Here is a 25,319-nt window from a genome sequence, read left to right as displayed (position 1 = left end):
CTTATCAGGAGTTTCTTTATTTTAGAGTCATAGCATGTCTTTGTCAAGTCAAATGGCAGGGATTCCCTGGGGATTCAATTGTTTTCAAGTGAGGCTGGCATCCTGGCTGAACTTTATGTCCAGCCCTGGAGATATATATATAGGCAGTGAAATTTAATACCGTATTTTCCGGGCCATAAGCCGCACCGTTATATAAGCCGCACCCACTCTATTTTTTAGAAAATGTTGAAAAAAAACTTATATAAGGCACACCTATCTATGTTGAAAACTTTTATATTTACTGCATTTACAAAACGATTATGAACTGTAAATGTACATGTATGTACCTGAACAGATTTCCTAACAGTGCCTTTTAAGACTGCAGCAACATTGCTGATTAAAACGGAACAGAACCAAGAGAAAATAAACAGTACTTATCGTCATTTCACTGCTGGCTGCCGCTCCATTTGGTCAGCTTATGTCCACCAGACTCCCAACATCTATTGTTCTCCTACATTCTTAAAATGCACCTGTTTTGTTTTATGTTAATAAAGTCAGCCAATCCAACACAGGACGTGCTGCCAACTGTACTAAATCAACAATAGCATTTCACATCGAAACAACAGAAGTAACATGAGCCAGTCGCATTTATTTGCACTTCATGGACCTCTCGGAAAACATAAAATCAAAGAATAATAGTACCTAATGCAATAACCTAGTGCATAGTGCCCTCACTTGTTGAACTCCTCCACCTGCAGTCACATCCAGCAAATGTATTGGATTGAATTGTACTGTAATTCCGAAAAATCCACAGAATAGCTGCACCGGACTATAAGACACATGGCTCAAAACCTAGGGACTTATAGTCCGGAAAATACGGTAATTGCATTTGAATGGTAATTAAATTTTGTAATTGATCGCATCAAAATATTTGACACATGCACAGAATGACCGCCGATGCATAATCCCATTCAGAAGTGCACAGTGAGCAGCAGAGCAGACGCGTGTGTCAAAACATTTCGAAAAAGAAGGCAGCGTTAAATCTCAGAAATGTGAATAAATTGGTTTGCCTCAGCGACTGAGGATGAGTAGTGAAGAGGGCTGTCTTGTTTTGTGATAATAAAGTCAGTTTAAAGAAGGAACACACGACGAGCTGATACCAACGACAGCATAGCACAGCATTATAAGACAATCACATTTGTGTGCACTTCAGGGACCACTCGGAAAACAAAAACTCTAAGAATATTAGAAGGGCCACATATAAATGTGTATATTACACACACGTGTAATGTTTGTAGACTGCTTAATATTATATACTCTCATGGAGCTCTTCCCACTGCAGAGGTCATACTATCCCTTGATGCTCAAAAGGCGTTTGATCGCGTCGAGTATTACTTTCTTTTTCCAACTTTGGAGAAGTTTGGTTTTGGTCCCGTGTTTCAAGCATGGATTAAGGTCCTATATGCTTCACCACGGGCTGCGGTTCGCACCAAAAAGATGATTTCCGGTTTCTTTCACGTAGTGAGGGGTACTAGGCAGGGATGCTGTTTGAGCCCCTTGCTATTCGATCTTGCCATTGAACCACTGGCCGTTGCTTTGAGGGGCGGCGCAGGCCTTACAGGAATAGCTAGGGGAGATCAAGCATAATTTATCACTTTACGCGGACGGCCTAATCTTATACCTGTCTGAACCCTCTGTGTCCATTCCAAAAGCACTGGGGATTATTTCAAATTTTGGCAAATTCTCAGGTTACAAAATTAACCTCCCCAAGAGCTCACTATTCCCGGTCAATGACTTGGCTCGTCAGATGTCGTTCGATGCTTATCCTTGGAAGGTGTCACCTGACTCTTACACATATTTGGGCATAAATGTGACAGGTAGGTATGCTGATTTATTAGGGACTGAGCAGCGACCGCTGCGAGGTTCCTATTGTTTTTGTAGAAATTATTATTATTATTAGGGCCCGAGCAGCGAAAGCTACTTTTTGTAGAAATTATTTATTTTTATTGTTTTCTGACCAAATCATCGCATTTTTGAACCCCTAAACATGCACGAAAACTCACCAAACTTCATCGGGCCTGGCGAAAAATTCTATATTTTAAAGTCGGCCTAAATGAGACAGACAAAATGGCTCTGTAGCGCCACCTAGAGTAGGAAACAAAATAGAATTCCAGCCCGTTTGGCCTAGGCCTACGGTAGTTGGCAGACACGTGTACCACCCCGAGACGTACAAAAAAGTCCATTGCAGCCATAGTCTAAAGTGTACAGGAAGTGAGCTATTTTTGCACGGTTACAGGTTGCATACTTTTGTACCCATGTCCCAGATGATTATTCCAATTGACTTAAAACTTCGGATGTATCATCTTAAGACCTGGGAAAACAACTGGGAAATTTTTTGGGAGTTTTCAATAAACTTTAAGAAGGGGGCGGGGCATCAAATTTGGCGTACATTTTTTCCTTCGCCATACAGGAGAAGAATCTTTAATAACTCCTCTGCACATGCTCCAAAAAATCCCAAACTTCACCTGTATGTAAGGAGTCGCAACCTTAAGACATCTATACGATAATATTCCATTATACATATAGCGCCACCTAGTGGTGACAAAAAATTTCATTTTTTACATTTCTATTCGCCCGTTGAACGAATCTGATTGAAAATTTGTCAGAAAAGCCTCAAGACATTGATCTTACTCTATGCTGTTTTTTCTTTGATCTTTTTCTCCTCGCAGGTTAACCAGGTAAACCTCAGAATTGGTCGGAAGACTTTGTAGACCTTCCTGATGTTAAAATACAATATTTGTGATTTTTTGCAAAAAGCGAAACACGCATTTCGCCAAGAAAACAACGCTCATTTTGAGGGTCTGAACATGCTCGAAATCTCACGAAATTTTGCACATACAGCAGGCTTTGCGAAGTATATATATATAAATATACATAAAAAAAAAAATATATATATATATATATATATATATATATATATATATATATTTTTTTTTTTTTTTTCTGTGCGATTTGTAAAAAAATGGCTTGCTAGCGCCCCCTAGAATTTTTTTTTAATTCAGCCCTGGTTGTACTTTTCACCTAGATCGACGAAGATTTGGAGGTATATGTAACGGTTCAAGGCCTACTAAAAAGTGTCTTGGAGCCATATTCTAAACCAAACAGGAAGTCGGCCATTTTGAATTATGTTTAAAGTATGAAATTGCTCTGATTAAAATAGCTACTGGAACTTGACACACATGATAATTTCTTCTAGAAATCTACTGACATTTGATCAAAGTCAAATCCTGAAGACATCTAAGAACTTATTTTTCATCGTATTGTTAGCGGCACCTACTGGCTAAAGGAAGTACATGTTTTATTATTTTATCTTTTTCTCCTCACAAGTTAACCAGGTTGACCTCAGAATTGCTCGGAAGACTCTGTAGATCTTCCTGATGTTAAAATACTATATTTGTGATTTTTCGTTAAAAGCTACCGCCATGGCAACGGGCTGTTCGCAAATAAAACTATGCTGATTTTAATGGTCTAAAAATGCATGAAATCTCACGAAACTTTGCACACACATCAGGCCTGGTGAAATCATCTTTTTTTTTGTTTTACGTTGCAATTGTTTAAAAAATGGCTCGCTAGCGCCCCCTAGAATTAAAAAAAAAAAAAATCAGCCCTGGTTGTACCTATATCTACAAAAATTTCGTGGTATATGTAATAGGCGAAGACCTACAAAAAAAGTCTCTTGGAGCCATGTGCTAACCCTAAAGGGAAGTCCGCCATTTTGAATTTACTTTATAATTCGTCATCACATTGACTTTAAAAACAGCTGTAATGTGATCCATATGATAATATCTTGTCAAAATTTCACACATTGGGTGAGAGTCTACACCTGAAGACGTCTACGAACTAACTTTTCATCGTAGTGGGAATGCTACCTACTGGCTAAATGAAGTACATGTTAAATTCTTTCATGTTTCTCTCCTGGCAGGTTAGCTAGATCTTCCTATTTGCTCAGAGGAGTGTGTAGGCCTTCATGATGTTAAAACATGAAGTTTGAGATTTTTCGCAAAAAGCTGTTGCCATGGTAACTCCCAGTTTGTCAATAACACGATGCTGATTTTGAGAATGTAAAAATGCACGAAAACTCATGAAACTTTGCACACATAGAAGGCTTGGTAAATTATTCAATAATTAATTATTCAATTGTGCAATCTTTAAAAGATGGCTTGCTACCGCCCCCTAGAAAATTTATAAATAGTGGTTTATAATAGCGGTTGCACGCTTCACCTACATCTATGAAAATTTGATAGGATATAAAACAGAAAGAGAACTACAAAAAAGCCTCTTGGTGCCATATGCAAAACCTAAGAGGAATTCCGCCATTTTGAATTTACTTTAAAGTTTGGACTCTTGACAACAAAAGCTGCTGTAACTTGATCCACGTGATAATTTCGATTATTCAATTCCGATGTGCGAGCATCCCAAGGTGCCGGTACCCCAACGTTGCCAGGGCTGCGAGGGCCCTTTATAGCTGCTTGCAGCTCTAGTTTAAACTAAACTTTAAAACAGCTTTGGATGAGGCTAAACAGGATCTTGTGCGTTGGTCAACACTGCCACTCTCATTGGCTGGCAGGGTCAATTCAGTTAAGATGATAATTATGCCCAGGTTACTGTTCCTGTTTCAAACGGTGCCTGTATTTGTCCCCAAATTCTTTTTTAGGGAGCTGGCTAAGTCAATTTCTACCTTCATCTGGTGTAAGACCATGCCGCAGATCAGGAAGGCTTTTTTAGAAAGAGAGAGGGAGGATGGAGGACTAGCGATCCCAAATTTCATGCAGTATTATTGGGCGGCAAACATCCATAAATTGATGTCCTGGATGACGGCGTCGTATGACGGTGGCGGCACGGTATGGGTCGAGATGGAGCAACGCTCCACCTATCCTGAGTTGTCATCATTGGTGTGTGCTCCACTACCACTTAGTAAAAAGCGTTTCATGAATAATCTTGTTGTGAGTGGCTCACTTTGTATTTGGGCACAGTTCTGGACACACTTTAACTGTAGACAGGCCTCATCCTGTCTTCCGATTGTGTCAAATGCACTCTTTCCCCCCTCGCTCATGGACGCTGCGTTCAAATTGTGGGCCAGGAAAGGGCTGAAGCGAGTAAAAGATCTATTCAGAGAAGGGGTGTTCATGTCCTTTGAACAGCTGGTGAGCGATTACGGCATTCCTCGCTCACACTTCTTCAGATATTTACAGGTGCGCGCCTTTGTCAAGAAATATTTTACTTTTTCATTATTTCGCCCAGATGGATGGTTTGATGAGTCGATGGAAGGGGATCCAAGTCATAGGGGCATGGTGAGCAAATTATATAGCGAAATTCAAAAGCTTGCATCCCCATCGCTGGCTCGTATCAGGGAATCCTGGTGTAACGACATTGGAATTGAAATCCCCGATAATCTTTGGCATCTGGCAATTAAGAGAATATATTCGTCATCTTTGTGTATCAGACATGGGTTACTTCAATTTAAGGTTTTCCATCGATTACATCTATCTAGAAGCAGACTTGCTGAGATCTACCCAGATGTTGACCCAACTTGCGCCAGGTGTCATCAGGCCCCAGCCACTCTCGGCCATATGTTCTGGTCATGTCCATGTCTTTCGCACTTTTGGCTTTCGGTTTTTGAGACATTTTCTTTTATGTGCAGCAAACACGTTAGTCCCGATCCTTTGGTCGCAATATTCGGTGTGGTTTCTGGAGAAACTGTGTCTGTCGCTCAATCTGATGCCGTGGCTTTCTCCTCTTTGTTGTCCCAATGCCTTATCTTGTTCAATTGGAAGTCGTCTGTTAGTCCATTGCATCAACGCTGGCTGAGGGTTAATAACGACTAATTATGGCTCAGTTTCAGAAAATAGTTGAGCACACAAACACTCTCAGAGTGGTGTTAGGGCGTCAAAGTGACTTTCCGAACACATCCTGTGTTGACGACAGCAAATAAGTTCAGGTTGAACGGAACTTCCACTTCTAACTGCGTAAAAGTTTTTCTTTTTAGCTTAAAATGGCTTACCTCAGCTAGATTCCCGTGTCACATTATGGCCAAAAGTAGAATCCTGGTCTGTTATTGTGCATTTTAGTGTTGTAAATCCTTGTTATGGCCGGGAAGTTGCATGCTAGCTATACATCACATCATCGTTGCCTTGCCTACTCTTCCTTTCCTCTTCTTCTTTTGCTTCCATTTCTTCTTGGTAAATTTTCTTTTCACTTGTATAGTGCTTTTTCACCTATACAGGCACTCAAAGTGCTTCACACTGACTTCGCATTCACCTACTGATGACGCAGCATCACGAGCAACTGGAGGTTCAGCATCTTGTTCAAGGACACTTCAACATGGTCACAAGGGATTGAGTTCACAACCTCTAGTTGGAAGACAACCACTCTAATTCGGAGCCATGCTGCCCCCGATAATCTATATTTTACTTTCTTTTGACCAGAGCTAGGCAGTCGTCCCTGGGCAGGACCGGTCGGACCCCCCGGCCCGGCCGGATGCCCATTTTTGGGGCTGAGGGGTGGGGGGTGACAAATTAAAAAAAATGGCTGGACAAACCATGGCCGGAAGTTGATTTTAGTCCGGCCCACTATTCGGCCCACATGCGTGTGACGTGCTTGCGAGGCGGCCAAAAATCATCTCAGCCTACTCGGTGAAAGGCTTCTTTTTAGGCTTCTTTCAATTCCCGCGTCAGCGCGAGCGACAACTGCTGTTATAGGGATTATGGTATTGCCCCTCCGCCCCCTCTTGTAATGGTATGCCCCAGTTGCAGGTGGGAGGCGCGGGTTACTTGATGTGACAATGAGGAAATACAAACACGCTTGAGCGCACGTTGCTGTCTCACATGTTGCGATGACATACAGTTTCCCACACGGAGACGGATGAGCCACGCAGCTCGTTGCTGCTGCTGCAAAGTCCCATCACTCAAAGTAAACAAGCTACTCACCCACGTTCCCCCTTCCAGATCGTTTTCGCAATAAAATTAAATGCATCGTCTAGTCATCCCTTTATGGTTGTAGCAGGCACGATATGCATTATTGTCGCTGTCTTTTTGAAGCGACGCCCCCCGACTTGTTTCAAAACAATTTGTGTCCACGAGTATATTCAGACGCTAGCACATCAAGGTGGAGTTCATCCACTTTTTCTGGCGTTCACTACTTCTGGAAATACGCCATAGCAAACCTGCAGTGTATACTGGTTTGCTGTTATGCTTTTATTTTGAATGCTGGGAAGGACGGGAAGTGTGCAAAATAAATAAGTAACTTGATTACGACTTCTGCGGCGACTTCTTCTACGACTCTTTATAATTTTTGGACCCAAATAATCATACAATACGACAAATCCAACCTCGGGGCTCGCAATGCAAGGAAGCACGCAGTTGGGTAAATACTACTGGCGCATTTGAAGCGTGTCCACAGCGGGTTCGAATAGTAAATTAGACAGCTAATGATCCTTAAAAAGCTTCTGGCGTTAGCCTCTCTCCTGCAGCGACGTCAATCACGGACGCTTTTTTTTTTTTTGGGTCGGGGGGTGGAATGGGGCGGGGGCCGACAATGTTTATGAATATGGCCGGAGGGTCGCGGCCGGTACCCAAGTCAAGGGTGGGGGGTCGCGGCCAGGCCGGCAAAAAATGGTCAAGTGCCCAGCTCTGCTTTTGACGCTTGGCAAATATTTTTGGTGCATTACCGCCACCTTTTTAGCATGCCATAAAGGAGGGGGGCCGCCGGCAGTAATGCATGACTACTTCATCTTCATTAAGTTATTCTTCTAGTGTCATTTGGCAATTGGCAAATATTTTCTGTGAATAACTGCAAGTGGAAAGAAGGTGGGCGTAATGCACAAGTCAACACGATTAGAGAATGGTGATTTTCGATCCCAGTCCGAGCTCCAATTTATAATAATAATAATAATAATAATAATAATATAGAAGTTGGACCTGATTAAAAGTCACAGAGTGGCCAAACTATGAAAAAAAAAGTTTTACTTATAGTCTGAAAAATTTGGTAGTCGATGCATAAGTAAGAATTTTTAAGTAACGTTCTAGCAGTGAATGTAGTTACCCAAATAAAACACATTTTTTACTTAGCAACACACTTTTACATGCAGGAGAATCAATGTGTCATATCCTGCAAGTAAGCCAACATGTTTACTGAGCCATAACAATGTGAGGATTTGCAAATATTAAATTAAAAACTGCAGCGTTAAACACTAACCTGGCCAATGGTACCAGGTACAGAACGAAGTAAATGTTGGTGCTGCTGGTAGGTCAGCATAGATGAGGGAGGATGGCCTGGAGTGGTGCAAGAAAATATCCCAGTCAAACAGGTTATAGAATGAAGCTACATTTTATGAGCTTAACATCATACCACTTTCCAAAAATGAAAATGTCATGGGTGACATTGGAACTGAGCACACATACTTGTATGCTTGTTTTTACAGCTCACCTGAGGTGGAGGACCCAGGAGGCCGTTGGTGCTTCTGTTGGGGGTGAGATGAATTTGAAATGGGGGAAGATTGGTGCAGGACTCTGGACCTCGAGTCATGACCCAACCTTTGGTTTTGGGAAAAAACAGGCCTTTCTGCTGCTCCGACTCCAGCAATAGCCGGGTCAGCTTCCAGGACAAGCCTTGCCAGCGACTCAGCCAAGTCACCTTCCCTTCTTCCATCTTCCACATCTGATAGTAAATGGCAACAGGACAACACATGGTTTGGGTCCAGTACATTGCTTGAAAAAAATGTTCATACCCTTGAACTTTATCACATTTTGTGACCTTGTAATCACAACCCTAAATGTATTTTGTTCAAATTGTAAGTGACAGACCAACACAAAGTCGCACATAGTTGTGATGAGAAACTAAAAATGACATGGTGGTGTGCATTTGTATTCAGCACCCTGTACTCTGAAATCCCCAAATACAATCAAGTGCAATCAATTGGTTTTGGAAGTCACCTAATTAGGAAAATACAGGCCAAGTGTTTGCAATTTGCTCTCAGTACAACTATAACTGCTCTGTATAGTGCTCAGCGGTGTGTAAAGAGAACATTAGGGGACAACAGTATCATGGAAACTAAGGCCTTGTTCAGATTGCCAGAAAAAAATCAGATTTTCAGACCATCCAGATTAAAACTGATGGGTTTTTTGTAGTCTGAACAATCACAAAGCTAATGATATCAGATATTTGTGGGACGGATCGAAGCCACATTCGAGAGGTATTTTCATATCCAATTTGGACAGAATGTGTCTTAGTCAGAACAGCTCCAAACACACAAATCCGTTTTGACTGTCCCCAAAAACTTACTAAGGCCTGGTGGCAGAGAAGCCAACCACCTTCATAATAGATATTTTAGTCAGTGTACTGTATTTATCAGAGCTGGGCATACCACCTATGTATCGGACCGATCCACCTATCCGCCTATGACAGAGGCCTTTTTTGTAGGCAATAAACGATAGACGGGAAACTTACAAAAAATAGTTGGACTAAGCAGAGTCGGAAGCCCATTTTTTTCCGTCTATGTAATCGTCTATTTTTGCGGTGAGGCTTCCTCCCACGCTGGACAATATTTTAAACGAAAGACTTGGGTTGGGCATCAATAACCAGGAATCGAGTGGAACCGGCACCATCATTCCGGTTCTCCAGGAACCGTTCAGATTTTAGAATGTCAGTGCTCAGTCTCGATTTCTAGTTAGTAAAGCAAACGAAACACGAACGAAGGACTGACTTAAAACAATGTATGCGCACGGAGCGCAGCCCCTCCTTCCGTTGAAGCTGCGTTGCAATAGCACGGTAGCTAATCCCCACTCGAGCTGCCGTGCTCGTCTCGGTCAGACCCAACGCTCGCTTTGTGCCGGCTGACATGCGTGGGCCGCAGCGGCGGCGACTCTGGGCGTGCACCGGGCCCTTCCCATGGCTGCGGCGGCCGCTGGGACACCGCGGTGGCAGCCGTCACCTTTCGCGGGGCGTGTGATCCTGTCCGGCTGGCTCATTCAGCCGACGCCTAGAACTGATGCGATGCGGCTCATGACCCACAGTCAGAATCGGCTAGTACGTTTAATGCCAACATTGAACCGTTGAGCAGGGGCCACGACCGTTGGGCTGGGTGACCGCCTCGGCAGCGGCTCTCATTCAAGTGATTGGAAGCGGTGTGTGCACTCGTGAAAGTTTTTACCCCAAACTTCACAATTTAGAATAAATGTTTTTTTTTTTCTTTTTAGTCGAGTAGAGTCGGCTGGTTTTACATCTACAACCTATAATTGTTTTCAGTCGCCACATCGTGAAACATGGGCACCTGCGCACCCAAATTGAGCGCACCATAGAGCCCTGGCAGAGGTGCAAGAAAAGCATTTAGGCCCACCAGGCCTATTAAACAGTGGGAGAAGCCATGTTTATGTTCTATGCGGCACCACTAGTCTAAATGCGGTATTCTGAATAATATTGCGTTTGAGGAATACAAATACAAATTAAGCAGCAAAATCCACTCGTTTTTATCCATCTCTTTTTGCCATTTGATGCCGACTGAAAATGACATCAAAGTTGCTCAGGCCTCAGGTAACGACCAATCATGGCTGAGCTTGCAAATATCAGATAACCAAACTCAAAAAACAGCTCAGCTTCTTAGAGCATGTGCAAATGTGGAAATAAATAAATAAATAAATACAAAATTTATGTCAGCGACATGGAGTAAGAAAAAAAAAAAAAAAGAGCGTGTGCTAATGTAGATGAGATAGAAATGTCTTATTTTATCTCTAGATACATATTAATTGTAATACTAATATTCTGTTCATAAATGCTTGCTCGCCATCCTAACGCAGCTTGAGCTAGACTGTAAAAAGTGAGCTGTACACCTCAGCACTTATTTTGGCCTTTCTTGAGTATGCATTTCAAAAAGTTAAATTTTGGGCTTATCTGACCACATCACATTCTCCCTATCCTCCTTTGGATCGTCCAGATGGTCTTTAGTAAATTTCAGATGGGACTTACATGACTTTTGTGTAGTAGGGGAACCTTTATGGCAATGCAGGATTTCATCCCATGATGACGTAGTGTGTCACTTATTGTCATCTTTGTGACGGTGGTCCCAGCTGTCTTCAAATCATTGACCAGTCCCTGCCGTGTAGTTCTGGGCTGATTCCTCACTGTTCTCAGGATCATTTTAACCCCACGAGGTGACGTCTTGCATGGAGCCCCACTCCAAGGGAGTCTATAGTCTTTCAGTAATGTTATACTTCTTCCCTTTTCTAATAATGTTTCCAACTTTTGATCTTTTCTCACAAAGTTGTTTACCAATTGCAGTTTAACTCATCCCAGCTTTGTGCAGTTGTTCAATTTTATCTCTGGTGTCTTTGAGTTGTTTGTTTTCTAGCTGCCCAATACTTATTGGGCACCCATTTTTACTCAAAAATTGTTTAAAAATCATTCCATGTGATTTCCTGGATTAATTTTTTTCACGTTGTCTCTTACACTTGACTTGTACCTATGAAGTAAATCATAAACCTCTCATCTTTTTAAATGGGTGAACAAATTTTTATGTTGCCCAATACTTAAGGCCCCACTGTATGTAAATCGCGGCTCAATTGCACCAGAAAGCAGCTGCTCTTACATGACCATGGGAAGCTTGACTTCTTTATGTACAAATGAATATTAGACAATCAGACAATTAATATTATAGAACATTCAACTTGTATTAAAAAGGCCCTCCAGGATTTCGCGAAGTTGTGATCGCAACTACGAATTAACGCAAAATCAAGGAAAATCGAGGGAAATCGCACTTTCCCGCAACTTTGTTTAAACACCGCAACTTCCCCGCAACAACTACGTTTTAAAAATGAGTATTTCACATAAGGTTGGGGGTTATTTTGTCTGAAACTGGAAATAGAGGAGAGGCTGAAGTCATGAAGAACAAAATCCCTACGCCACATCCTGTTTCAGAAGATGGGGGACATTGACAGCAGAGAGACGTGGGGTGGAGATAACACGAAGAGTTTACCAACTAAAAACACGGCATAGGACCATGCAAACGAAAGCATTTTTTCTAAATGCAGTGTAATAATAGATTATAAAAGAAAGTCGTCCATCGCCAAGCACTTCATGACTGTATCGTTCCAATTACACATGAAAAGTTTTGAAAGAAACATCACGCACTAGTCGCTACAAATCCTCACAGAGGCGATGGAAGCAAGGTGTGTCGGGAGCACAGACCAAATTATGGTGAGAAACAGTTGTATAAAATGTGTATGTCAATAACGTGTGTTAAGGCTAGAGTTGGGCAATATCCTGACGTAAATCAATATTTAAACCTGTTTTGATCAGACAAATTTGAAATCAATTTCAATTGAAGAAGCATCACTAACTCCCTTGTGTACAAAATGTTACTTGTTAATGTCTTATAATCACACTAAAAATTATTGTAAATGTACTACGTATTACATGTCTTCACGTGCTCCTAACAACATTCACAAATTGTTTTGAAATTTTGATGTATTGCCCACCTGTAGTTATTTCACAGTACAGGCTGATATTACATTTTATCAAGGCATGCAGTTGGGGAAAAAAGTCTGAGTGCTAAAAGTTTTCGCTTTCTTGTCAGATCTGAGAAGCTATCACCATCCCACTGTCTGTTTGTGACCACCCAGCTATGATAAGATTCCAGAGAGAGTCATGGAGGACCCATTCTGGGTTATCATCAGTTAAAAAATATATATTTAGCTGCAATCTATCAGAAATAAGAAGCACTGAAAAGCCAAACAGAAAAAGACTGTCGGCGTCATATTCAAACGGGAAGTCAACCAAACACATTTTTTCTAGAATATGTTCTATGCAAGCCCACTAGTTGAAAAAAGGCATTCTGATAAATATTGAGTTTGTGGAATGAGTTAATCCACCCGTTTTTAACCATCTCTGGGGGTGGACATTTTGTCACTTTTGTCGACTGAAAATGACATCACAACTGCGCAGGGCTCAGGTGACGACCAATCACGGCTGACTTGTTTTCTGAAGCTGAGCCGCTTGAGATGGCTAAAAAGGGTGGATTTTGCTGCTTAACTCATATTCCACAAACGCAATATTAATCAGAATGCCGTGTTTCAACTAGTGGGTCTGCTGGGAACATGTTCGTGAAACAAAATTGTTTGGGTTGATTCCCCCTTTTAATTAAACTACAAATGCTGAAAGATGTGTGCTAAATATCCTTTTTCAATAAAGAATATACGGTATTTTCAGGACTATAAACCGCACCTTTTTATAAGCCGCACCCACCCTATTTTAAAAAAAAATATGAAAAAAACATAAGCCGCACCTTTATATAAGTTGCAAAATTATATATTTACTGCATTTACAGAATGATTTTGAATTGTAAATGTACACGTATGTACCTGAATAAATTATTTCCTAACAGTGCCTTTTAACATGGCAGGAACGTTGCTGATTAAAACAGAACAGAAAAAAAGAGAAAATAAACACTATTTAGTTATCTTCATTTCTCCTGTTTGAAATCACAAGTCCCTTTAATCATCTTCACTGAAACCCACAGTCGTCTTCTATGTAGAAACATTTGATATTTACTACATTTACAGAGCGATTTTGATCTGTAAATGTACAAATACAGTAAGTAGATGAACAGATTCTTTCCTAACAGTGCCTTTTAACACCGCAGCAACTTTGCTGATTAAAACGAAACAGAATCAAGAGAAAACCAACAGTGATTATCGTCATTTCTGCCCGCTGCCGCTCCACTACATAATACATACCCAGGGGTACTCATATTTTTTTTCCTGCGGTAAAAATCAACTCCTAATGTCTAATATGGCCGTTTAGGATTCAAGAACACAATTTAACGTAATTTTGTAAGTGGTACAGTGTATATATTTCAAGGTACCCTGCCAGACATTTTGAGCTGAATGTTTTCTTAAGATTATTAGGCAAAGGTGTTGTTATAAATGGAATGAAGACAAAGCTTTGTTTTTATTTTTTCATAATAAAAATGGCTTGAAGTGCAATTGAAGGCAGCTTTCTTAAAACATGGGAAGCACGTTACAGCGTAATCTAGGTCCACAATATAGAAAAAGAAGTTTAAAAAAAAAGTAAGCCAAGGAGCAGCTGTTGAACTACCAGTTAATGATAACAGCTGCTTGCCACTAATTGCCGTATCGTACAACGACAGCATAATTAACGAGCGTTCGTGTCCTAAATTAGCGACTGAATATGATTTCGAGACAGCGTTGTGTTGGTGTTGGTAGCAAGTGTTAAAACTGCCGATGCGTCGAAAACGGAAGTCAAGTTAGCCGTTACACCACCACGCGGGCCAACTTCAAAGTAAAAGTTCACTAAGGCTATTGCATTGGCATTAATGACTCAATGTATTATTTGGTAAGCTTTATTTTTAAGTTACCTTTGTGGAGGCGGTGTGTTCATTGAGTATGTTTCCAAAACGCTCTTGTACATACAACTAAGACCGTTACCCGATTGACGTAAAATTTGGGTTGTACAATCTAAACACTTGGGACAACAACAGGGAAAAAAATGTATGTTTTCGACACACTATACGACGGGGGCGGAGCATCAAAATTCTCTCTTAACGAAGGATTCTGGGTTGTACGTTTCACCTAGATCTACGAAAATTTGGTGGTATACATAACAGCATAAGACCTACAAAATTGTGTTTTATTGCCATGTGCTAAAACCTTACAGGAAGTCCACCATTTTTATTTTACTTTGGAATTTGGCACATTTTTTTGGCCCGTGGTTCATCAAATCCCTGCCCCGATAAATTCGACCTACAGCTATGAAAACTGGGACACACGTGTAGCACCCCCAGCTCACCAAAAAGTCTTTGGCACCCATGCCCTAACATATACAGGAAGTGAGTTATGAGTATTCTCAAGTAGAAAGTTAGCCCATTTGTGCACATTTACAGGGGGTATACATATGACCACTAGTCCGAGATCGTTCACCCGATTGATTTCAAATTTGGGTTGTACCATCTCAACACGTGTGACAACAATAGGGTAAAATATTTTACGTTTTCAAAACACTATATGACAGGGGCTGAGCATCAAACTTTGCGCTTCATAATTCCTGCTTCACCAAGGATTCTGTGTTGTACGTTTCACCTACATCTATGAAAATTTGCTGATATGTTACAGCCTAAGACCTACATAATTGTCTTTGATAGCCATGTGCTTAAACCTTACAGGAAGTAAATCACTTCGAATTTCCTTTGGAATTGTCACAACTTTTTGTGACTTTCATAGTGGTCATATTTTAAAGAACTCCTTTAAGAGCATTTATCTGATCGTCTTCAAACTTTGCATGCTTCATCTAAAGATGTTCAAGATGAAAGGTTATTGAAATCTTTTTATTTCGTTGTACAGGAAAGGGGTAATGAGTATTTGTACAACTTTGGACCACTTGTGCACATTTACAGGAGTCATACATTTGCCCCTAAGTCCAAGATGGTTCACCCAATTGACTTTAAATTTGGGTTGTACCATCTCATCACGTTGGAAAACAATATGGGAAAAATATTTTACATTTTTGAAACACTAGATGACGGGGACTGAACATCAAACTTTGCGTTTCATAATTCCTTTTTAACGAAGGATTCTGGGTTCCACGTTTCACCTTCATCTATGAAAATTTGTATATGTGGTGGTATATGTAACAGCCTAAGACCTACAAAAACGTCTTTTGTAGCCATATGCTAAACCTAACCGGAAGTCATCCATTTTGAATTTACTCTGGAATTGTTGCAACTTTTTGGGATTTTCATAGTGGTCATATTTTAACAAACTCCTCCTACAGCATTTATCCGATCGCCTTGAAACTTTGTATGCTTCATCTAAAGATGTTTAAGGTGAAAAGTTATTGAAATCTTTCATTTCGTTGCACGATGTTGTAGTGGCGATGTGCTGTATATCATGAAAACTGATGCTGTTTTGGAGGGTCTAAACCTTGGCAAAAACTCATGAAACTTTGCACACACATCAGACCTTCAAAAGACCTTGGTCATCAGACCTTGAAAATAAATATTTGAGAGATTTAATGTGCTTTTTTCCCTGAAAAAGTTCAACAGCGCCACCTACTTTAAATTTATTGAAAGCTTTTAATTTGATCGCACACAGTTGCCACGTTTTTTATGCTTATTGTCCTAATGAAAGTACCCCGATTTGCAAGTACCCTGACTTGCAAGTACCCCAATGTGGCCAGGGTCGCGAGGGCCGGTTGTAGCTGCTCGCAGCTCTAGTTAGGGCCCGAGCAGCAAAAGCTGCATTCTTGGTTGTACGTTTCACATAGAGCTACGAAAATGTTGTGATATACATAACAGCAGAAGACCTACAAATTTTATAGCCTTTTATAGCCATTACAGGAAGTCCTCCGTATGTTTTACTTTGGAATTTGTCACAATTTTTTGGTCCGTGGTTCATCAAAGCCATGCCCCGATAAGTTTGACCTATGGCAATGAAAAATGGGAAATATTTTTATTTTGTTGTCCAGGAAGTGAATGATGAGCATTTGAAAGTACAACTTCTGTCCATTTGTGCACATGAATGGTCGCATCTTTTGAGGATTTTTTTAGTGGTCATATTTTAACGAACTCCTCCTAGAGCATTTATCCGATCGTCTTGAAACTTTGCATGCTTCATCTAAAGATGTTTAAGATGAAAACCTATTGAAATCTTTTTATTTCGTTGTGCGATGTTGTTGTGGCGATGCACTGTATATTGTAAGTGACAGCCCATGCTGTTTTGGAGGGTCTCAAATCTTGGCGAAAACTCATGAAATTTTGCACACAGACCTTGCATGAAAATAAATATTTTAGAGATTTCCTGTGCTATTTTCCAAAAAAAGTTCTATAGCGCCACCTACAAATTTTTAACCAAGCGTTCGCAGTTGCATGTTTCACGTACATCTTTGAAAACTTGGAGGCATGTGTAACAGCCTATGATCTTAAGAAACGTGTTTTCCAGTCATGTGCAAAATTAACAGGAAGTCCGCCATTTTGGCTTTATTTGGAATTTTGCGCTTATTTTGGCCTTTTATAGAGGTCATATATTAACTTACAGGGGCGCTGCCATCTAGAGACTTTATCCAATCGTTCCCAAACATGCTGTTTCATTTAAAATGTTGAAGATGAAAAGTTATTGAAAGCTTTTAATTTCATCGCGCGCTGTTGCTATGGCGATGCAATGTTTATGAAGAAAAATTATGTCGTTTTTGAGTGTTTAAACCTGGGCGAAAACTCACGAAAGTTTTCAAACACATTAGACCTGGCATGAAGATAAATATTTTAAAGAATTCTTGTGCCATTTCCCAAAAATAGCTCTATAGCGCCCCGTACACATGTTTAACCAAGTGTTCAAGGTTCCACGTTTCACGCAGATCTGTGAAAATTGGGAGACATGTGTAACAGCCCAAGACATACAAAAGCCCCATTTGATCGGCCGGTCGGACTTGGGGGGGTGTTTTTCACAATGCCATTACCCTATAGCTCCGGTAACTGCTAACTATGCCGTCGCTGTGCTTGCTCGTCCAATATTTCAAATGTTAAGGAAAAGTGAATGAATATCTAGATAGACGAATATGTGCGGGCTCTTGTTAGCACTTTTGGGGGACAAAGACATCCAACCCAACTCAGCGACAAGGAGCGACCAGTATGTACCAGCTTATTACTGCCGAGCAAGGCGAGTTTAAACTGTTCGCACGGCAAAACAAGTCCGCGGAAGATGTAAAGTTAAAAAAAGACGAATAAAATGCTCACGGATCACAACAGCCGAGTGGAAATGATCGTCGAGTGAGCAAATTGTACGATCAACTAGACGTCATGGGTTGGACACGCGTTCTTGGACACCGGAGCGATAGATTCTGCTGTGGCACTACTGACGAAGGTAAACACAAAATACTCAGTAATACTTGGAATATTAACATTTTTAGCAGAAACACAAATTGTGTGAGTGCATATGTAATATTCAGTTTGAACATACAGGGAAAAATGTACATAACTAATGAAGAATAATTGAATAATTTCCACCTCAAATAAATGTTAAAAAGACAACTGTTAAAAATAAAATTCAAACGTAAGGCTTAAATTATCGGCCCATATAATCTAATAGTGAACAATAATTTGTAGGACACTTAAATTATTTACTGTTACTCATTTTGCTTTTGTATGTCAACATGTAAGCGGAAAAGGAGACCAATCAACTCTTCCTGGCTTTTAACTTCAAAAACAAGCTATTTAGATATATTTAAAATATAATTTAAAATTTACAGATTATATGTGGCCTGCACGCTTATTTCTGAGGTTTTCTTTTATATTGACAATTTTATATTGACAGGATATCACTAACCTGATTGATGTATGCCAGAGTGGTGGGGTAAAGAGAGGGATGAGTGAAAAGGAAGATGGCCCGCTGCCGATGTGACATGGCTCGACGAAGAATCCTCAGCTGTGCCAAAATTTGATTCATTTTTCACACCCACTTCTAACCCAAGACCCTCTCCAAGTTCATCTCGCTCATCAAGCTCAGCAAGTCGCTTATGTTCCTCTTGCCAGTCATCATCTGGAAGAGAGAAGCCAAATTAGGGATTTGTTGCTGCATATTCAGTATGAGGGTGGACTTGGGACAGTCAGACCATGACATGCTGGGTACCGTATTTTCCAGACTATAAAAACGGGAAAAAAAACATTTTTCCTAGGTTTTGAAACATGCGGTTTATAGACCGGTGCGGCAATTCTGCAGATTTTTCTTCCACCTGTAGGGGCAGTCTAACTGGAATTACAATACAATACCATTGCTATAAACAGTTTGTGACTAAAGGTGGAGGACTTCAAAAGGCGAGGGCGGTACACGGCAAAAATCAGCTATCTAACCTAGACTTAGAATCTTATATCAAGTCAAAAAAATCTTTTTGATCTTGTTTTGAGAATAACATACAATGCAAGAGCAGAATTTGTAAGATTATTAATATTGTTTTAGGATTGCCTTTTATTTCTTAGTTTGTAGATCCTAAAATCCGTTCACTTACATACAAAATAGGCTAAATTACTGTCAAAGTTTCAGTTTGATAATATAGTTTATGTTTTCAGAGAACCTTTAGCCATAAAAACGTGTTTCAAGAACCTCCTAGTAACTACTAACTGGTGTACCAATATCAACACACTTCACACTTTTGGTTGTATACCAGGGCGGCATGGTAGTTGACTGGTTAGCACGTCCACCTCACAGCGCAGAGGTTGTGGGTTCGACTCTGGCCAAGGCCTCCCTGTGTGGAGTTAGCATGCTCTCCCTGTACCTGTGTTGGTTTTCTTAAGCCCCTATTCTGCCCCCCCCACCTCCAATTCCCAAAACATGCATGATAGGTTAGTTTCAACTTTATTTTACCTAATATAGTGCTTGGAATTTGTGTTTCACCACTTACTTTAAGGAATTTCTCTCTTTTCAAAAGTCAAGATTTCTTATTTCAAGAAATCTTATCAAGTGTAATTATTTTACAGCACTGGCAGATCATTTCATTTGCTTTTAGTCTGAATCCTCTAAAAACAAGTTTTTATTTCTTATATTTAGACTAGGTTATGAATTACGTGGTATGCGGAGTAGATCTGACAAACTGGAGTGGCAGCGGTACGGTAAAGGCTGTGTATTTGTCGGTTTTTGAAATGTAAATAATACAATCTATTGTGATCAAACAATAAAATTGCAAAAACTGCATTAACCATCAAAGTGAAGTCTAACTAACTGTAGTCTTGAAACAAATCTGAATAAGGAAATACATTGCAATAAAACAATGCAAACTGGTTTAACTTGAGAGTAGCTGAGATATATCATGACAGATCATTACTCCTCACAAACAATTATCTGCCTCGCTGTGCTCAGTGTCGCTGTCCTTAATCTCATCCTCTGGCTCCTCCCATAGCACGTCATCCTCACGTGACAGGGTTTGCTTTGGCCTGCGGAGTCAAGTTCAGCATTCGCTTCAATGATATCTGGCGCCATCAAGCGTCGTGAATGGGTATAATGTCTAGACCCCGAATATAAGACTACCCCCACTTTTTCAGTCTTATTTCAATGCAAAAAACACCATCTTATATTCGGGCCAATACGGTATATAGCGCATTTCATAACAGCTAGAGCTGTAACAAAGCACTTTACAAACAATACAATAAATAGAACAAAAACAATAAAAGGCTGTGATACATGTATTAATAAATATAGATATAAATAATATCCATCCATCCATTATCTGTACCGCTTCTCCTCACAAGGGTCGCGGGGCGTGCTGGAGCCTATCCCAGCTGTCTTTGGGCAGTAGGCGGGGGACACCCTGAACTGGTTGCCAGCCAATCGCAGGGCACACAGAGACAAACATCCGCACTCACAATCACACCTAGGGGCAATTTAAAGTATCCAATCAACTTACCATGCATGTTTTTGGAATGTGGGAGGAAACCGGAGTGCCCGGAGAAAACCCACGCAGGCACGGGGAGAACATGCAAACTCCACACAGGGAGGCCGGAGCCGGGATCGAACCCACGACCTCTGAACTGTGAGGCGGACGTGCTAACCAGTCGACCACCGTGCCGCCTATAAATAATATATTAAACATAAATAAAAATATAAATAAATGAAGCGACATAAAACACTATATACAATTGACACCGGAAAAGAGCCGAAAATTTCAGGTCTGATCAAAAGCCAAAGAAAAGAAATGTCTTCAACCGTGTTTTAAAAATGGACAGAGAGGGGGCTTGCCTAACAACCAATGGGAGGTCATTCCAGAGGGAAGGACCAGCAACAGAAAAGGCTCGATCCCCTCTGAGGCGCCGCTTGGTCCTCGGCACCTCGAGGAGCGCCTGGTCCGCAGACCTGAGGCTGCGGGAAGGTGCATAGGAGTGGAGGAGCTCAGAGAGGTACACCGGGGTGAGGCCATTTAATGATTTAAAGACAAACAGGAGAATCTTAAATTGGACCCTGAAATGGACTGGGAGCCAGTGAAGGCAGGCCAGAATTGGTGTTACGTGCTCGATCTTCCGAGCTCCAGTTAGTAGGCGGGCAACAGCATTTGGACCAACTGGAGACGTTTGAGGGAGGACTGGCTGACTCCAAAATAAAGTGCTATCCGAGATGTAACAAAGGCATGGATGACTGTTTCTGAGTGCTGATGGGAAAGGAGGGGCTTTACCTTAGCCAGTTGTCTAAGGTGAAAGAAGCTCGACTTTACAACAGCGCTGATTTGCTGGTCCAATTTAAGATCACTGTCCATTTTGAAACCCAAGTTTAAGACTGTTGGCTTTAGATATGAAGCCAGGGGCCAACGGTCAACAGGGTGGGGTGGAGATGATCCACTGGGACCGAACACCATACCTTTTGTTTTCTTTTCGTTAAAATTTAGGGAATTTAGTGACATCCAGTTTTTGATGTCCTCTAGGCAGGACAAAAGTGGTCTTAAGGAGAAAGCCTTTATTTTTTCTTAGCGGGATCTAGATTTGAGAGTCGTCCGCGTAGCAGTGGAAGGAAATACCGTGTTTTCTAAGGATGGAACCCAAGGGCAGCAAATACAATGAGAACAGCAATGGCCACAAAATAGAGGCCTGTGGAACACCATATGATAGAGGGACAGAGCGAGACTCAGAGGAAACTAGGCTAACAGAAAAAGTCCTGCCAGCTAAATAGGATCTAAACCACTCTAGAGCGCATCCACTAATGCCTACTTGGTGTTGCAAGCGAGTCAAATGAATACTGTGGTCTACCTAATCGAAAGCTGCAGTCAAATCCAACAAAACGAGACATACATGGTCTCCAGTGTCATTTGCCAGGAGGATGTCATTGAAAACAGGTAGCAGGGCTGACTCTGTGCTATGCATTTTCTTGAACCCAGACAGGAAAACTTCCATGACATTGAGTTTATCCAAGTAAAATCTTAGCTGTGAGTGCACCACATTTTCCAGAATTATGGACATAAAAGGCATCTTGGAAATGGGTCTAAAATTTGATAGCACAGCTTGATCAAGGCCAGTTTTTTTCAGAGGGGTTACGCGACAGCATGCTTAACCCTTCTGCCTCCGTTTTTCTTTTACCCCTATTGCGGTATTTGGACCAAAAAATGGACAACACGTTGAAGTGTGATAACTAAGTCATTTCTGAATATTTTTTCACTTTCAACCACTCAAAATGTTCAGTGGCCTAACCAGACCTATCCATAAATATATAGCTTTTATTTATTTATTTATTTTTCATGCCCTCTATGGACACAAACAGCTGTGGTATGGGGGTACTCACCCCGAGGTCTCCCCAGTGCGGCGACCATCTTGGGCAGGTGCATTAGCTAGACTGGGGATACATTCCCAGGTGTCTCTAATAAAGCAGCCATGTTGTTCAAAAGTATTGGGACACCCCGATTTTTCATTCCCAGGTGTCCCTAATGAAGTGGCCATGTTGTTCAAAAGTATTGAACACCCAGAATTTTCATCCCCACTTGTCCCTAATGAAGCGGCCATGTTGTCCAAAAGTATTGGGACACCCAGAATTTTCATCCCCAGGTGTTCCTAATGAAGCGGCCATGTTCAAAAGTACTGGGACACCCCAATTTTTCATCCCCAGGTGTCCCTAAGGAACGGCCATGTTGTTCAAAAGTATTGGGACACCTCGATTTTTCACCCAAGTGTTCCTAATGAAGCGGCCATGTTCCAAGTTACTGGGACACCCCGATTTTTCATTCCCAGGTGTCGATAATGAAACAGCCATGTTGTTAAAAAGTATTGGGACACCCAGAATTTTCATGATCAGGTGTTCCTAATGAAGCGGCCATGTTCAAAAGTACTGGGACACTCCGATTTTTCATCCCCAGGTGTCCCTAATGAAGCGGCCATCTTGTTCAAAAGAATTTGGACACCCAGAATTTTCATCCCCAGGTGTCCCTAATGAACCAGCAATGTTGTTCAAAAGTATTGGGACTCCGACAATTTTCATCCCCAGATGTCCCTAATGAAGCGGCCATTAGATAAGAAGGCCTTTATTGATCCCACAGTGGGGACATTTTCAGTGTTACAGCAGCAAAGATATAGGGCACACAGGGACGGCGGCATAATGTAGCCATTAATGTATAACATTGACGGCAAACATTCAGGCTCAAACCTATGGAAATATACGCAGTAACATGTGTATATACACATGTATATACACACCAACATACATCTACATAAAAAGTATGAGGAACACTCATTTTAGCCTGGACATAGTACAGAGGAAAAAATACTCTAAGTGACAGTGCTGCAGTGCTGTAGTGAAATGTAACGAACAGCATTGGCTAAAAATAAAACTAGCCTAACAGTAGTGGGGAATGTTGAGTATTGCACGGTATTACAGTAGTGGGGAATGTTGGGTATTGCACGATATGAGCTCAGGTGCAGGACTGCACAATTGCACTAATGTCCGCCAGTTTGTAGAGACTACACAATGTTCTTGTTAAAGAGTCTGACAGCAGCAGGCAAGAAGGAACGGCGGAATCTCTCCTTTGCACAGCGAGGGTGTAACAGTCTGTCACTGAAAGAGCTGTGGAGTGCTGTTAGGGTGCCCTGGAGGGGGTGGTCCGGGTTGTCCAGCATTGATGACAGCTTGGCCAACATCCTCCTGTCCCCCACCGAGTCCACAGAGTCCAGGGAGTAGTCCAGGACAGAGCCGGCCCTCCTGACCAGTTTGTCCAGCCGCTTGTTGTCCCGGGCCGAGACGCCGCCTGCCCAGGTGACCACTCCCTGGAAGATGACCGATGCAACCACCGAGTCATAAAAGTTCCTAAGGAGTGTCCCCTGAATCCCGAAAGACCTCAGTCTCCGAAGTAGGAAGAGTCTGCTCTGACTCTTCCTATAGAGGGCGTCTGTGTTGTCGCTCCAGTCCAGTTTATTGTTCAGATGAACACCCAGGTACTTGTAAGTTGAGACTCTCTCAACATCTGTTCCCCGGATATTCACTAGTGCAGGTGGAGTGCTGGCGCCTACCGAAATCCACCACCATTTCTTTGGATTTCCCCGCATTGATCAGGAGGTGGTTCTGCTGGCAACAGTCCACAAAACCCTGAGTAAGTTCTCTGTACTCCCGATCATCTCCGCCTGTGAGGCCGACAATCGCAGAGTCGTCAGAGAACTTCTGCAGGTGACAGGTAGGGTGTTGTAGTTGAAGTCCGAGGTGTAGAGGGTGAACAGGAAGGGAGCCAAGACAGTTCCCTGTGGGCCCCCCGTGCTACAGAGGAGCACGTCGGACACACAGTCCTGTGTCCTCACATACTGTGGCCGGTTTGTGAGGTAGTCCTGGATCCATGTGATGAGGTGGTGGGCCACCCCCACCCGCTCCAGCTTGTCTCCCAATAGGGTGGGCTGGATGGTGTTAAAAGCACTGGAGAAATCAAATAACATGATCCTCACAGTGCTCCCCGCCTTCTCCAGGTGGGAGAGTGAAGTGTGGAGGAGGTAGATGATGGGATCATCCACACTGATGCCAGGCTGGTATGCGAACTGGAGTGGGTCCATTGAGGAGCTCACCAGGGGGCGCAGGTGGGCAAGGACCAGTCTCTCCAGGGTCTTCATCAGGTGAGACGTCAGCGCCACTGGTCTGAAGCTGTTGAGCTCCTTTGGGTGGGGGTTGTTCGGCACCGGGACCAGGCAGGATGTTTTCCATAGCTGGGGGACCCTGCCCAGCTTCAGGCTCAGGTTGAACATGTGCTGGACAATTCCACACAGCTGGTCTGCGCAGGATTTAAGGAGCTGGGGGCTGATGCCATCTGGACCCGCTGCCTTCCTCGCCTTCATCTTCTTCAGCTGGTTTTTCACCTGAGATGTTGTGAAGGCCAAGGCTGGGCAGGAGGGAGTGGTGGCTGTCTGGTGTAGCTGGGAGCTGGATATGTGGAGAAAAGGGGGAGGGGGTGACACACCCAGCAGGAGGAGTAGGTGGAGGCTGCAGCAGGAGAGACTGAGTGGGGGCAGGCATCTGACCGAACCTATTGAAAAAGAGGTTCAGCTCATTTGCCCACTGCAGGTCCCCCCCAGTCCAGGTCTAGGGTTGTCCTTGGCCTGAGATGGTCTTCAGGCCCCTCCAGACTCCCCTGGCATTATCCTGCAGCAGCTGCTCCTCCATCCTCTTCCTGTAGGACCTTTTCCCCTCTCTGATCCTCCTCCTCAGCTGGCGCTGCACAATCTTCCGCTCCTCAGGAGAGCTTTTATGTCTGGTGTGATCCAGGGTTTGTTGTTGGAGAAACACCTTACTGTCCTGGTGGGTATGGTGTTCTCCATGCGGAAATTTATATAGTCTGTAACA

The 25,319-nt window shown here is 42.2% G+C and overlaps 1 protein-coding gene across 4 annotated transcripts in view; it reads right to left on the bottom strand.

Moving 5' to 3' along the window:
* The window catches only part of patl1 (PAT1 homolog 1, processing body mRNA decay factor), a 167,978-nt gene that overhangs the window by 114,215 nt on the left and 28,444 nt on the right, over window positions 1-25,319 (bottom strand). For all 4 annotated transcript variants that reach the window (XM_086032429.1, XM_086032430.1, XM_086032432.1 and 1 more), the window contains exons 3-5: window positions 18,363-18,575; window positions 8,464-8,694; window positions 8,233-8,309 (exon numbers count right to left, since the gene is read on the bottom strand). In XM_086032429.1, the coding sequence (XP_085888555.1) occupies window positions 8,233-8,309; window positions 8,464-8,694; window positions 18,363-18,575 (521 nt within the window). The remainder of the gene's footprint in view (window positions 1-8,232; window positions 8,310-8,463; window positions 8,695-18,362; window positions 18,576-25,319) is intronic.

Source organism: Filicampus tigris, chromosome 6 (assembly GCF_054856515.1).
Source record: "Filicampus tigris isolate MCC_2025a chromosome 6, RoL_Ftig_1.0, whole genome shotgun sequence".
Taxonomy (NCBI): domain Eukaryota; kingdom Metazoa; phylum Chordata; class Actinopteri; order Syngnathiformes; family Syngnathidae; genus Filicampus; species Filicampus tigris.
Note: the sequence above shows the minus strand (reverse complement) of the source record. Positions and strands in the feature narration are given on the sequence as shown.